Raw genomic sequence first — 16,341 nt, 5'->3', positions numbered from 1 at the left:
CCTGTACTATTCATTCCATCAACACTTCTCCAGAGATCAAGATACCCTTACAAGTTGTATTTACATTATCTCAATTAGGTCTAAACCCTTAGAAAAGATTCAGTTTCCAAGTAAGAAGCACAATTGAATATTTAAACGTTATATACTATACTTTAATTTGATTCACACGGTCAAGGCTTTGGAAGGTAATGTATAAATAGATTATTTAAGTCAGGACAACCCATTCCTATTTCAAACTTACTGGGTTGGTTTTTTTTAACATTCCAGGGATGAAACAGACATTAAATGGCTTGAAATATAGGTTTAAAAAATCACTGGTGGTCCATCAGTCACGTCTTGCGTAAACTGCTTTGTGAGGTCTGTCTGAAAAGCAAAATTCCTTAAAATTAAATAAAATCTTAAAGGTAAAGGGACCCCTGACCATTACGTCCAGTCGTGTCCGACTCTGGGGTTGAGGCGCTCATCTCGCATTACTGGCCGAGGGAGCTGGCGTACAGCTTCCGGGTCATGTGGCCAGCATGACAAAGCCACTTCTGGCGAACCAGAGCAGCGCACGGAAACGCCGTTTACCTTCCCACCGGAGCAGTGCCTATTTATCTACTTGCACTTTTGACATGCTTTCAAACTGCTAGGTGGGCAGGAGCTGGGACTGAGCAACGGGAGCTCACCCCGTCGCGGAGATTCGAACAGTCAACCTTCTGATCAGCAAGCCCTAGGCTCTGTGGTTTAACCCACAGCGTCACTCGTGTCCCAATAAAATCTTACATGCCAATAAAAAAGTGATCACGTAAGCAGTAATATTTCTTAACAGTGGTACATTGGTAAGAGGTGATAAGGAATTTTGAATGCCATACACAAACAACCCAATAATGAATCTGGAAGTATTTTAGAATGTATGATGGGAAATGGCCAGAGGTAAGCGGTCAAACTCATATTTACTACATGATACATTTAGAAAAGCTTGACTACAAGAAGGAGAAACAGCACAACCAAAGAGAAGTAATGAACTACAACACATAGTTTAAGATTCCTAATTAACACAAACTTTTGTTCTTGGTTTAAGGCAATAAGGTATGTTTACCTGGCTCCCTTGGCCTGTAAAGCGAGATGAGCGCCGCAACCCCAGAGTCGTTCGTAACTGGACTTAACTGTCAGGGGTCCCTTTACCTTTACCTTTACCTTTACCTGGAATAAAGCAGCATCTAGTAGGCCTGGGGCAAAAATGGGAATACAGTTGAAGTGTTTCACAAAAATCTTTGACCACTCTGTAAAACATTTTGGTGATGGGGTGCTCTACAATGTGGCAAAGGTATCTGTCACTCAAGAGTGAGGACAGGATGTATTGCCACCATCCTGAATCCTTCACATCAACATTATTTAAGAACATAAGGAAGATCCTATTGGATTAGGCCAATGATCCACCTAGTCCAGCATTATCTCCTTACAGTGGCCAAGCAGGACCAGCACTCACCCCACTTGTGATTCCCAGCAACTGGTATTCAGTGTCACATTTTGTCTCTGACAGTAAAGGTAAACTATAGCCCTGAATTCATGGATCCATCTAATTCTCTTGAAAGCCATATTGGTGGCCACCACTACATCTTCTAAGAGCAAATTCTACATTTCCAACTGTCCGCTGTGTTTAGAAGTACTTCCTTTTGTCTTGTTCTGAATCTTCTACCATTCAGCTTTACAGGATGGCACAAGTTCTATTATTGCAAGAAGGGGGGGACTTCTTTATTCACTTTCACCACACTATACTCTATCATTCCCCTTGTTCACATTTTTTCTAAATTAAAAATTCCCAAGCTGTAAACTTTCCTCACTGTGGCATAGCTGTCAAATTTTCCTTTTTTGCGGGAAATTCCCTTATTCCAGCGCCGTTTCCCATGGCAAAAAAGGGAAAGTTGACAGCTATGGCTGTTTCCCAATGCAAAAAAGGAAGGTTGACAGCTCTGCACTGTGGAGCTATTCCAGCCCTTGGCTCCCTTTGGTTGCCCTTTTCTTCTTTTTTCTTTTTGCATCTTTCCCAGTCTAAAATGTCATTTTTTAAAGTAAGTGACAAAACTGTGAACAGAATAGTGAAATGTGACTGCCCACATGATTCCAACATACTATCAAGGCAGGAGTTGGTAGCAAGTCGGCAATAACTCACAAGGTGTCTGTGAAGTTAATCTTTATTCAAAGAAGCAAGATAGCTCAAGCCTAGTGATCACAGCAAGTCTTCCAGTAGGTCTTGCCCCAATGAGGCAGTTGTGAGGACTGAAAGTTCCTGTCTTCCCACCGTTCTCTAAGGCTCCTCATCCCCTTGGTCCTTCCCCAGCAAACTGAGGCTCCTTCATCTTGTCTCTCTTTGCTCCACCCTCTTCATTCCTCTTCATGTTCTGGGAGACCAGGGAGGAGGGAAGCTGGTCACAGCACGACGGAGAGACTCCCTAGCTTCTTCAGCAGCCTGCTGCACTCTGCTTCTTGGCCCCCCTCCTCACTAGCCTCCTCTTTTGCCTCCAATTCTGAACTGTTCCCTGTCACAGCCTCTTCCTGCTCACTAAACCCTGTTAACCCTTCAGCTTCAAACACCTCCTCCTCTCAGTCTGCTCCCTCTTCTTTCTTTGAGCACTCATCATCGTCCTACCACCCTGGCTCTGAGTCTTCTTCCCTTGGGGCTTCCCCAGCTGGTACCCCTCCCCATACCTCTGCATCCAGCCAGTCCATGACACATACCCAGTGAAAAGAAACACTCTTTTTTAAAATTGTCCCAAATCAGTCACTGGTCACTCCAGGTAAAGCCACAACTTGCAAATCTGCTGGAACTGAAACTTAGCCACTTCACCCATCTAGGCCTCTGGGGCAATGATGGATCAACAAACACCCACAAGATCCTTCTGAAACAGCACAGCCCTACCCAGAACTGGTCATATCCCCACTTCTCCACCATAATAGCCACCTACACACAGATTCTCAATCTTGTCAGGATTTAGTATGCTACATTACTTCTCTAAGCTAGAAAACACATAGTGCTAAGAAAGCAGCACTCAAGTCTTCTAGACTCACAGGGTCACTGAACTTTGAATCCCAGGAAACCGAGAGCAGGGGCAGCAATGTTTTCCTAAGCAAGCATATTAGACAAGAAACTGGTTCCTGTCATGGGTGTCAGTTTCACTATGCTGGCTGTATGTCTTCTCTCCTCTTTTCAGTCTCATATTGGGGGTGGGGGTGGTGCACACCTGAGCATGTAGGTTGATATTGGTCAATGCCACAGCACAGCTGCCTTTCCTAGCTGAATAAATACAGTGTTGTGATAGTTATTCAGGGTAGGGGGAAAGACAAGAAACAGAAGATGGATACAGGAGAATTCTAAGAACAGAGCATCCAGTCTGACAACAATACAAGACCAAAGTGGATATTCACCTTTTCAAATCACTTATTTGCAGGGCTGGTAAGAAAAATAGGTTCGAAAATTTGACCTCAAAACAATGAAGAGATAAATAAAGATGCCCTGCATATGAAAGCTGTTGGTCACATGAAACAGGCACCAACTTTTAAACAAACATTTGCTATCTTAAATCCTTACCAAGAACAATACTGTACTGAAGAGGGATGCTACCTATTCCTAGCACACAGCACATTGAAATTGTAGAGACAAATGGGGGTGACCACAATTTTCAGTGATTTTTAGTTCTTCATTTTGTGTACTGTACTATTTATTATTACTATGTTCCATTATCATACTAATATTAAGAGGGAGAATACTAGATGAACTTTCAAGCGCAGGAGCTCTATGAACTTTCCACCCACAAGTCAATTACTTCACTTCAGCCTTAACAACCAGAAAACAGCTTCTAGGACACTAAAGTTGCTGTTGTGAAGAAGCAGTGAAACTTTCATGGAGGTATACTTTTGTTTAAAAAGAAAGAGTAAGGGTATCTAGAATATGTAGCTTACAGATAATTGCTTCCTCTTGCGATGTCATATATGTTGCAAAAAATACGGCCATAAACAGTTGTATTGCAAACTGACTATCTTCACATACATAATGGTGTTATTTTAAAGACATGATCATTTCCTAATTACAAGCAAAATGAGGAAATCATAACCACAGCTTTCTGCAACTTTAGGTGACTGTTAAGTAGGCCAAAGAGCTCAAACATTAATATATATCCTGTTAGATTTAAAGATTATCTTACACCAAACTGAAACATCCTAAGATTACCACAAGAGTATTAGAGAGTTTCAAAATTAGAAAACCAACTGATTGTATGTTTAAACTTTAAAAAGTTCTTAAGTAATAGCTATTTTCAAATTATGTTCAGCTTGAGAAAAACCTACATATGAATTCTTACTTACTTTAGAGGCCCAAGGCTGCAGGCAGTTGGCGTAACAACGAACAAGAAAAGCCATTTCCTGGGTTGAAGGGAAAGTTTCCACTCACCAACAAGAAATTAAGATCCTTAGAAGTTTAGAAACCATAAGCCAAAGAAATGGATTTTCAGGCACAAATCAAGTAGACTTTAATTTCACAGTGATTAATTAAAATTAAATTCCTACTGTATCTCAGTGGCTTTCAGTGTTGCAAAAATTACTGCAAAAACAGTCCAGTTTCGACAAGTACATAACTGCACATTCAAAATTTTCAGTGCTGCTTCTTATTCAAATACAAAGGTCAATAGATTTCCCCAGGCAGGAAATATACCTGAAACAGAGCTAGAATAAATTCTAGAAAGGGTTTACAAGTTAAATGCAACAGTCTCTAGAAAGCTGAATTCCTTTAAGTATTTTCCCATTGCAAGGCACAGGTTAAAGCTTGGTTAGTCTTCAGAGTCCCATTTCCTCATCTTCACATTTTATAATGCAGGTACAGTTTTGCAAAGATTCTTGTTAAAGCAGATCTTGGATGGCTGTGGAATCCTTCATATGAAAGTTCCTTCTTTATACTCTTGCCCACCATGATGACAGTAAATCCATTATCAGCGAGTATCTTCAAGATATATAATATATACAGCACTCTTAACAGGTTTGCACTACAGAATTGCTCAAAGCCTCTGCGATCAAAGCCATTTCCCTCCCACCCCCTCCAATGCAGAGTTTAAAAATGCTGGCAGTACAGCTTAGAATTCTAATGCACAGCCAGATACATGGTTAATCCAAACCCAGCATTTACCAATTAAAACATTTCTAATACATTGCAAAGGCAACATCCACAGCCAAGACTGAACGCTCGAGTCCTAATTCCTACTATCTTTGCTCGGTTCTCAGCAGCTCCCTCAGGAGAAGCTCTCATCGATTGGATGCTCCGCAGCAAGATGAAATATCTAATAAGGAGGGGAAAGAGTGGGAGGGGAATGGCGCTAAAAGGATGACATCACCTGTATAGAAAGCCTTTAGAAACTGCATTAGATCAATTGGCTACTGTATCTGCAGATGCAGCCAGAGCATCTTTATTGACCTAGTATAACACACCTCTGTACAACAACAATTCAGCAAAACATACTCTATGTTACATTTCATATCACTCTGATCTGACTGTGCACACAATTCCTTTGGGTGTTTTTTTTTAGCACTTACTCTTGAAATATGTTATTAGCTCACATTTTTTTCTAAATAGTATTATAGACAAAGCATATTTCTTATCACTGTGATAAATTTGGCACAGACAATTTCTTCATTATTACCTGCTACTTATTATCTCCCTACAGATTCTGCCTATCCACACCCTCTCATAGCAAGGAATTTTACTGAAGAGACTAAACTTTATCCAGTAATGTTGAAAGACAATTTTAATCACTAGTTGGAGTACTACAGTACTACAAAAGCCAGACCAAATATGCTTTATGACCAAAGCGAAACACTTTGTGTCGAAAATGGGTGTCAATTCGCCCACAAGTTTACATCTACCTGCAAGTTACATTTGATTTGTATCTTCCCAAATATATTAGTTAGAGCAGAACTCATCAAAGCTTGAACTGGCCAAAAATGGAGAAACAGATATATATGAAATTGAGATTCTGTGTAAAAACTGGGTTCTATATTCAAAGGCAGCAACTTGAAAATAACTTTTAAAACATAGGGTTGTATCCATCAGCATCCTTCCATTCACAGGAGACCCTTTTTGATCCAGTGGAGGATCCCCTATATGGAGGAGAGAGAAGGTGATTTTACACTAATCACCTTGCCCTCTGTAGACCCTTTAGCTGGCTCCCAGATTTAATCCAGAGTATTAGGGAATCCACCAGCACAGCATAGGAGGAGAAGAGGAAATTGCCTTCCTTTGCTCTCCAAAGCCTCCTCTGGGTCTCAAAGAGCCTTCCACGAACAGAAGAACAGCACTGGATAAAACTGTGTGCCACAGTATGCTTTATTTAAATAATTTTCCTTTTCGTATGTTTAATTTATTTTTAATATATACTCAGTGCTGCTTGAAAAAATTAGAAAGTATTCAGCATTTAAACTATTTTTGTTCACAGTAAGGCAGCAGATGAGCAGCTCCATACTGTACCTACATCTTTTTAAATGATTCATGTTAACACTGCTCAAAGTGAACAGGTATAAACCCAAAGTAAGAAACTAGGTTTCCAAAGAGTTCAACTTAAAAATAATTGTTCAGTGGTGCAATGTAACTATATTAAAACAGGCTGTATCATATAAGCAACATGCAGTTCATTTTTATTTTAAGAAAAGAAAAACAGCTAAATGAAGATTCTTCCCTTGCCTGATTAACAACACATATTCTGTTGTTCAGCTGAACTACGGTATGTTACTTTCAGAACTGCCTTTTGAAATTGCTGCATTGTGCATGAAGTTATTCCACCAAAGATTTTTAAGTGAATGCAGTATTTCACAACTACTGTAAACATAAGCTTAATAAAGGGATTTTCTCCCCTTCCTTTCTAGTTTCCCCTTTAAGTGAAGATGACATCATCCTTTTCCTTTTCCTACAAATCAGACTGCAGCTACTGCAACACCCTGGGGAATGTATCTCAGCCCCTACATGCAATCCTGCCAGTCTAACAGCTATGTGCAGGGTGAAAAACTGACCTAATTCTACGCTGGCACCCTTTTTTAAATGAAGTGTCTTTATGCCACTCTTACATAAATTCCTTAATAAATTATCTGTTGAAGACAAATATCAAATGATCAAAATTCATTATCTGCAACAAAGGAAAATAACCAAGTAGGATTTTAAAATGAATGCAATCAGAACTAAGGCTATATTAAATATGTATTTGTCTGTAAATTATTTATTTCATTTAAAAAAAAGGCTATAAATGAAATAAAGTGACTTTTTTCTTTTATTAAACACTTAAAAATAATCCATCTACATACTGAAGTAGGAGAGAAACCAACAGGGTGATGTGAATATGATGGAAAGCACACTGTATTTTTGTAATCTGAATACAAAATTTAGAGTTTTATTTTTGGACATTTTTTCAACAGGACTAGAGGCCTGTTCTTTTTTTAGAAGATATACTTTAATCAATAATTATGCAAACCCCCATCAGATAATATGCCCAACACAGGACTTCTAGTCAAGCAGCTACTTTTCATTCCACATGTCCAAAAAATGTCAACTCTCCTAATTCATTATTTGTGCCCTGAAGATGACTGTTTGAATTAATTCCCTGGTGCACTACTACATGAAAAAGCAAGTGATGGGGAAATGCCAGTACAGTAGCTAGCAGGTTACTTCCAATGCAGTGTAAGTAGTAGCGCAGCTTTGGTAACCCACTGTACTCAGGAGTTGATAACTTGAAAATACCTTGGTAATTGGCAAGCAAAAGGCAATGTTAATGAGCAGCATTCTAATACAGTGGTACCTCGGGTTAATAACTTAATTTGTTCCGGAGGTCTGTTCTTAACCTGAAACTGTTCTTAACCTGAAGCACCACTTAGCTAATGAGGCCTCCCGCTGCCGCCGCACGATTTCTGCTCTCATCCTGAAGCAAAAATCCTTAACCTGAAGTGTTATTTCTGGGTTAGCGAGTCTGTAACCTGAAGCGTCTGTAACCTGAAGCGTCTGTAACCTGAGGTACCACTGTACATATTATACATGGAGAAAGAGGGAGCGGGAGAATATGAATGAATAGCGATGGGTCCTCCTTACATTTTAGTGTTTTAACAGAAGAGTTTCAAAAGTGTAATGTTACATACAAAAGTATTTGAAATGTATTCCAAAACAGAAAGGACCAATGATGGAAATGAATATGGCAAATGGAAAAGAATCTGAGAGTATCTTCATGCTGCACGGGCAAGCCTTGAGTGACTTCATACTGCTGGCAGATGCGTACGTGTACACACACACACACACACACACTGCACTTAAATATCTTTCATAAATATTTTCAAGCAAGGATAGAGCTATACTTTGATTTTTAAAGATGATTTTATTCTTCAGTCTTTGCAAAGGTGAGACATTAAAAACAGCCCCTATGAACTCCCCTCATTTCCTCCTCCATAGTGACATTATGCTCTGACATTAAACAGCAAATGTACAATGGTTTTCATTGCAGCTAAAATCCTATCAAAAGGCACAGAAAGATTCAACAGCCGTATGAAAATGTAAGCCATCCTAGGAAGGAGGGGAGAGAGGGAGGAAAGGAGAGGAGAGGGGAGCGGAGGGGAGGGGGAGAGAATGTAAGAGAGAGGCTGTCACTAGAACTAAAATGATGTAAGCTTCTAAAATTAGAATCAGCGATACAGAGGGAACAATAAAAAGGCACCACAGATTCAATTTCCCTATAGGCTTTGTAGCTACTTTTCTTCTCTAAGATAATGTGATATACATGAAAAGGTCATCTCCCATTTAGAGCTTTGACATTTATATTTTAATAAAACTAATATAGAATTTATATGAATGGCTTAATTGTTGTTTCATGTCTATTTCAAATGTTAACTGTACCCATGTGCATACACAATCAACATAAAAAGTCCATCCCTGTGTTTCACTGAAGATTACAATCAATATGTTAATTAATGTTAAAATATTAAATCTCAGTGTGGAAGGACTGCCTCAACAGAATGCAACACAAGCAAGAGAACTATTAGGCATGGCGTGTGAACTGCATAAAGGGGATCAGTTATTATTTAGGGAATTGATAGAGGTGACTGATAGCATACACCCAAATCACATATTCTCAATCCAAATCTCCATTTCTTTCACAAAATCAGAGATGCTGTCTCAAATGTTTGGCTTAGGAAACAAACCACAAATGAATCTATAGACGGGCATACACATTTTGTAGTGCACAGGCAATCATTTCAAACTGCCTCCTTGTGATGTCTTCACCATGCTACTACCTTCAAGTGTAGAGTTTCTATTGCATTGCTTTCCATTTCGGCAGCTACCTGTCCATGTGATATGGAAAACTGACATAATCAGCCATACTATGTTATACTGATGATGGGAAGCAGACATATGCAGAAGTTAATTCAAGCAGTCTCTGCACGATAAAGGTTACATATAGATCGGCCAATGCCTTTCGGTGCATCCTTAGGCAGTCATACTGACTAGACTGGCATACACAAACTTCATGTGCCTGCATAAACAGTTCTATTCAAACATGGTTGATACAACTGCTGCTATTAGGAAGAATAAGTTTTCTCAAAACACATAGCAAACATATTTCCCCAAGCACTACTGCTAGGAAAACACAATTCATTTTTCTTAAAAGGATTGTACACCTATATTAAGAAATTCTGTAAGGATGCTGGAGCAGCTAGACTAGTATGACCAAGTGCAATCCTTCAAAGCACAGCTACTCTGATGATGCAGGTGTCCAGGCATGCACACAAACAGAGCTCTGCAACAACATAGGCTTCTACATTTATTGCACCACATTTTTTTGCTCATGCTAACCTCTGCATACATACTGGAGCACCACAAAATTAAAGATTGGAATTAAACTTCCACCAAACACAGGTCCCTATGTGTCAGGGAACTGCCCTCGGCAGGGCGGGAGGTCTTGTCGATGTACCGAGAGCCCCGACACCTCCTCACTAGTGAAACCTCTTCAAGCGGGAAAAGCGGCGCCTCCTCCAGCGGGGAGGGGCAAGCTGGAAGCAGCCAGGAGAGACACAGGCTTGGAGATGCTGCTGAGAGCCCGCACGCCTCATGAGTTTCGCACTGAGGGGAACACACCACTTCCGTCGCCCCAGTTGGGGTCTTATGTGGGGTCACAGCTGGAAACCGGCACTCCTGGATTCTGCAAGTGACTGAGACGGTCGTGTTTTCTTGCTCTCTGCACTGTAAATAGTCTGCACCAATAAACTGTTTAAAAGACAGTTGGGACTCATGCTTGGTCACTCGTGAGCAACCACCAGCAGATCTGACACTATGAAATGTTGGCTTCCCTGAAGACCAGCAGTGTGTAAAGCATCAATATGGAAGACTTTAACCTGCTACACAGAGAGATCACAGGATGTTGGTCTGAATATTTCAGATCTAATTCTATCAGCTTCAGAAAAAAATATCAGCTTGAAAACAGATATTTAAACTTCGGACAATCGTTATCTTTATTTAACAAGCTAAAATATTAATAAGTATGTTTCCTGCATAAGCAGCGCCTTCACTTTTCCCTTCATACAAGCAGAGATTAAACCAGACAGTCTCCAATTAACCATAGTTTTCTATTTCATCAGTACCAGAAAACTATGGTTACCAGGTTGCATACAAGTCAGGATGTTAAGCTACAGTTTGAAGATGGTTTAAGATTCTGACTTGTTCCATTGCCAATAAGCATGGATTCCCAGTTTGGATGAAACAGAACACTATGGTTTATTAGAGATTTCCTGCTTTAATAACAGCTCACATGTGTGGGCAAAAGGTCCATTTACATCTCTGCTAGTTAAACTGAGATGTCATTATTTGAGGCAAACTATTCTGTTTCATTTGTGTGAGACACACACACACAACCACACACACACATGAATGAGAGTTTCTACATTCTATATAGGGAACAAAAAGCTTTCCTGGCCTGTCTTGTAAAAGTGGATCTTATGGAGACGGAAAGACTTTCATGACACAAATTCAGTAGAGGGAGCTTTTCCTAACATGAAGAATCTGTGCTGAATTACATGCCTGTAATAAACCTCTTTAAAAGGTTCAGGAATAAATTACACCAAAAGTACCTTGATAAAATTATTCAGTAAATCATTTAGAGATGGCTCAAGTAAGTGAACCAACCATTTCAAACACCTAAGGCAAGAGCATTTCAGTTGGTGGAACTTCACAGCGGTCATGATCATAAGCAAAGATGAATGGGATGTTGGCTGTGCACAAAGCCCTCATGCTTTCCTTTGTGCAAGCAAACAAGGAAGACTTCTATTAACATTACTTTCCCAGTTTGTCCCAACCAGGAAAGCACAGTTAATATTCATGCATGTTCTGAAGCTACGGTACTAAGCCATTATTTGTTGAAGCTCACTTATATACTGTATCCTGGTTTTTCCAAAGCTGCTAACCAGAATTTCCCAGTTCCAAAGAAGACAGTGTATTGGAAGACGCCCTAGCTTGTTTACTTCTGCAGTTGCCCTCTGAAATTTTAAGTGCTAAAAATGCAGCCAAAGGGGAAATTTGCATATACCATATACAGGTGCAATATATTCCGCTCATGCTCATGGAACCTTGGATCCAACTGCATTTGAATAAGGGTTACAAAGCAACTTAACGCCACAATGTTCCCAAAGTCAAGAGTTAACAATATAAACTTCTAATACAAATATTTTCAAAATAGGTAACGAAATGGCTATAAGCATTAGGGTGCTTGTGAAGACAATCACCAAAGAAGATATTTTTAAAAGCAAATATATTGCTAACCCTTTCTGTGCTGAGAATGGATGAACATTAAACCAAGAATTCTGGCTGCATTCCAATTGTGATACATACTTTGGCCGGAATCAAATAAATCTTTTGTTCCAATTAGTTATAGAAGCAGTACTCTGCACTCAATATGCAGTCCTGGCATACTTGCTCTTAAGAGTTGAATGATTTGCAACTATTGATCACATTTCAGGAGCAGACAATCACAGACTGCTCCTTCCATCTTCCTTTCTCCACAAGTAATGTAAGCAGTGTGTAGAGACTAAAGAACAAAAGCGATGGCAAAAACTAGACACAGCCACTTAATAGAATGTATGGGCTTCAGCAGTATCTGTTTAATACTTTTTTAAAAGACGGGCCATAATTTCCCTATTCTAACATTCTATTACAATGTCTCCAATAACCAAGCCGCATACTTTTTCCAAATTAAAAATTAAGAAGCATTTCACTCTAACACTTGTGCCCAGATGCAGTGGACGACCTTCTCTGAGGCCACAGAATTCTGACACTTCTGTGCCATGGAACATCAGTCACTCCTAAATGAAAAGACACAGTAGAATCGGATGCCCTTGTAGGAGGCTGACTGGAAGGCAGCACATCCAGAGTCTCATGGGACATTTTAAGGTATTTAATGTACCGTATTTTACGCTCCATAAGACGCACTTTTTCCCTCCTAAAATGGAAGGGAAAATCGCTGTGCGTCTTATGGAGCGAAGGCTTCGCTCCCACTGCCTCCCCCATCCCCCGTCGCGTTCGGCGGAAGGTGGGGGGAGGCAGCAGCGATGTTGCTGGATCATGCCAGCACCTCCTTCACCGAAAGAAGCTTCTTTCGGCGAGCGGAGCTGCTAGCACGATCCAGCAACATCTCCGCCGCTTCCCCCGACCTCCCGCCGAACGCGACGGGGGATGGGGGGAGGCGGTGGGAAGCGAAGGGGGTGTTGGTGGATCGTGCCAGCAGCTCCGTGAATGGAGCTGCTAGCACGATCCACCAACACCTCCGCCGCCTCCCCCCACGTCCCGCTGAACGCGGCGGGGGATGTGGGGAGGCGGCAAGAAGCGAAGGGGATGTTGTGGATCGTGCCAGCAGCTCCGTGAACGGAGCTGCTAGCACGATCCACCAACACCTCCGCCACCTCCCCCCACGTCCCGCCGAACGCGGCGGGGGATGTGGGGAGGCGGCAAGAAGCGAAGGGGATGTTGGTGGATCGTGCCAGCAGCTCCGTGAACGGAGCTGCTAGCACGATCCACCAACACCTCCGCGCCTCCCCACGTCCCCGAACGCGACGGGGGATGGGGGAGGCGGCGGGGAGCAAAGGGGATGTTGGTGGATCGTGCCAGCAGCTCCGTTCACGGAGCTGCTAGCACGATCCACCAACACCTCCGCCGCCCCCCCCACGTCCCGCCGAACGCGACGGGGGATGGGGGGAGGCGGCAAGAAGCGAAGGGGATGTTGGTGGATCGTGCCAGCAGCTCCGTGAACGGAGCTGCTAGCACGATCCACCAACACCTCCGCCGCCTCCCCCACGTCCCGCCAAACGCGGCGGGGGATGTGGGGAGGCGGCAAGAAGCGAAAGGGATGTTGGTGGATCGTGCCAGCAGCTCCGTGAACGGAGCTGCTAGCACGAACCACCAACATCTCTGCTGCCTCCCCCCATCCCCCGCCGTATTCGGCGGGAGGTGGGGGGGCAGCTGCAATGTCTGCTTTTGGGATCGGTGGGCGGCAGAGAGGTTGGTAGAGGATTTCCTCCACACCCCACGCGCTGCCCGCCAATCCCAAAAGCAGGCTTTTGGGATCGGTGCAAGGCATGGGATGGTGGAGGAAACAGCGGGGATGCTGCTGCTTTCTCCACCACCCTGTGCCCCGACGCCAAAAGCAGGCTTATCCCCTGTTGCTTTAAAGGGACATGGGGAGGAGGGGAGAAATCTTCTCCCCATGTCCCTTTAAGGAAGCGGGGATGAGCCGCTGTGAAGGGAGAAGGGGCTTCCCCTCCAGCACTCCCCTCCGTGTTTTTTAGAGGAGGAAAACCAGGAAAATATTTTTTCCCTGGTTTTCCCCTTTAAAAAATAAGTGCGTCTTGTGGTCCGGAGCGCCTTATGGACCGAAAAATACGGTATTTATTACAGCATCGCTAGTAATGCTCTATGAAGCCCCACAGCTTTAACAACACAGCGATAGTCTCTTCAGGAACCCTGTATATTCATGAGAACTGGGCCATTTTCTACATTCCTGAAGTATAATTTAAATTACCATTAAAAGTTCAACTGCACTGGTTAGAACAGTACAAAGTGTAATATACTGACATTCTTTCTGGGAGCAATTTAGTTGCTATATTTTTCAATTTTTTAGATAAGCCAATAGATATATGCATAATACACCAAAGTTCAGTGTTTTGTTCACTATATACAACAGAACAATCATTTAAAATTTCAGCTACGGCATAACTCCCTTAGCACTGTTGCCATCTCAACCACCTGGGCTAAGCCATGGTTTGGACTTAGTGTTAGTCAGAGCTCAGATCATGGTTTGTCTCAATCCATGAGCTGAAACCAAGAGCTGGGGAAGACAAATCACAAGGCTGTGTTCAGAGACAACACTGAACTAAACAACGAGGAGCACAGCAGCAGCAACACAACAATCTTCTCTCCAGAAACCCACATGTGCTTGATCATGCTAAACTATAGTCTAGCTTAGCATTTCATGCCAAGTGACCCACTAAATTAAGACTATACGTTGAGTAACACTAGCCACATTTTAAAATTGAAAATATCATGTTAGTTTCTAAGAGGAAAAGGTGTGCACTATGATACTTTAGAGACAGAAATGAAAGGCTTAGGTCATAATAAATCAAAGCTGCATCAAAATAATTTGATGATGCTTTCTTCCTTTAGATATAAAACTAGAACAGGAAATCAGAAGAGACAATTCCTTGTCACCTCACCAGGGAGTTTAGTTTGCCTGGTTCTTCATGCTGTTCTTTTGGATGCCATCTTAAGCCTGTTATGCTCCCTTTGAGTTACTAACCAGGCATTCAGCCAGAGAAGCAGCTTCCTGTAACAGTTGACAACATCGCTTAACAGCACTCTATGACAGATATGACTATCAGTCTTCCACACATCTTGCTAAATGAGCCTGACTAAAGTTCAAGGAATTCCCCTACCAAAAAAATAATAATCACAGATTTTTGCAGCACTCCTGTACAATACATTGTAATTCTCCATATAAGCTCCAGACAAACATCTTTTTCCTGCAAGTACCAAGGTAGCAAATGAAGCAGTAAATTACGTGTTCATAGATGGCATACAGAAGTAGCTTACCACTTCTAGACTGTTCAGGAAATTAATTCACCACAGTCACAGCTTCCTTCTGCTAACAAGGTTAACAATCATCTGACTGAAGCATTAATACAAACCACAAAATAAAGAGACCAAACAACTGTCAGACATATTTGCTTAGCTCCCCTACCAAAAAACAAAACAAGAACAGAAGATTGACTGCTGAACTAACCAGTATCCACTGAAGTCCTTTCTGATTACATGTTTGAGCCCAGGTACATTCATGAACAAAGAACATCAGATAACAAAGAGTAAGATGGATGAAAGGGACTTTGGAGAGCTAACAAACGTATTTTTAAAAAAGGAGACGAACAGCTATTTTGCTTTACCCAAGTCTTCATCTCACACATGTGAGAAGTGAGATACCAGCTCTTTTCAAGCGGTTAAACTGAGAGCAAGACATTCAAGGCAGACTGAAACAAACTGTCCGAAACTTCGAAGATGGGGGAAATCAGAGAGCAGTTACTGAATTACTACAATATTTCATGATATCATAACAAACTACTTGAAGGTATGATTCACAGTAGGGGTGGGGAAAACCTTCTTTTTCTTTTTCTTTTCTTTTTTTGCATCAGGTCTGCATTCCCTCATGGGGAACCTTTCAAGTAGTGGGTGCAACCAGAGGCAAAATATTTGCATGTAGGCTGCCTTTCAGCAAGAGAAACCATCCAGGCAAGTAAGAGGCTTTTTCACAGTTCCATTCCAGCCAAGTCAAATCATTTGAGGAGTGGGGTCAATGAGAGATGTAAGACTAAAGATTGCAGTGCCTGGTGCTTGAGGGCCAGACATTAGAGACCTGGAAGGCCACATCTGACCCCTGAGTCTGAGATTCCCTACCCTATTCTTGGGTAACTTTTGTTAGGGTTGGATGAAGCTCACAATAATATCGATTTAATAGGAGATGAATCCATTAAAAAGATGAAAGTCAACTTATGAGTAAGCAAAATTCTGGTATATAAAAGCTACTGGTCTGAACAGAAAAGGTAAAGGTAAAGGGACCCCTGACTCTGGGGTTGCGGCGCTCATCTCGCTTTACTGGCCGAGGGAGCCAGCATACAGCTTCCGGGTCATGTGGTCAGCATGACTAAGCCGCTTCTGGCAAACCAGAGCAGTGCACGCAAACGCCGTTTACATTCCCGCTGGAGCGGTACCTATTTATCTACTTGCACTTTGACTTGGTGGTTTCGAACTGCTAG

At 41.9% G+C, this 16,341-nt stretch overlaps 1 protein-coding gene across 4 annotated transcripts in view; it reads right to left on the bottom strand.

The window, feature by feature from the left end:
* Nucleotides 1-16,341, bottom strand: part of RAPGEF6 (Rap guanine nucleotide exchange factor 6) — an 87,374-nt gene that overhangs the window by 68,527 nt on the left and 2,506 nt on the right. For 2 of the 4 annotated variants that reach the window (XM_033140072.1, XM_033140073.1), the window contains exon 1: nt 4,345-4,956. The exons of 1 other annotated variant lie outside the window; for it this stretch is intronic. In XM_033140072.1, coding sequence (XP_032995963.1) covers nt 4,345-4,398 — 54 coding nt within the window. In that variant the 5' untranslated portion in view covers nt 4,399-4,956. Of the gene's footprint in view, nt 1-4,344; nt 4,957-16,341 lie in introns of those variants that run through there. One more of the 4 variants, XM_033140074.1, reaches the window with a different exon arrangement.

This window comes from Lacerta agilis, chromosome 2 (genome assembly GCF_009819535.1).
Source record: "Lacerta agilis isolate rLacAgi1 chromosome 2, rLacAgi1.pri, whole genome shotgun sequence".
Classification (NCBI taxonomy): Eukaryota; Metazoa; Chordata; class Lepidosauria; order Squamata; family Lacertidae; genus Lacerta; species Lacerta agilis.
Note: the sequence above shows the minus strand (reverse complement) of the source record. Positions and strands in the feature narration are given on the sequence as shown.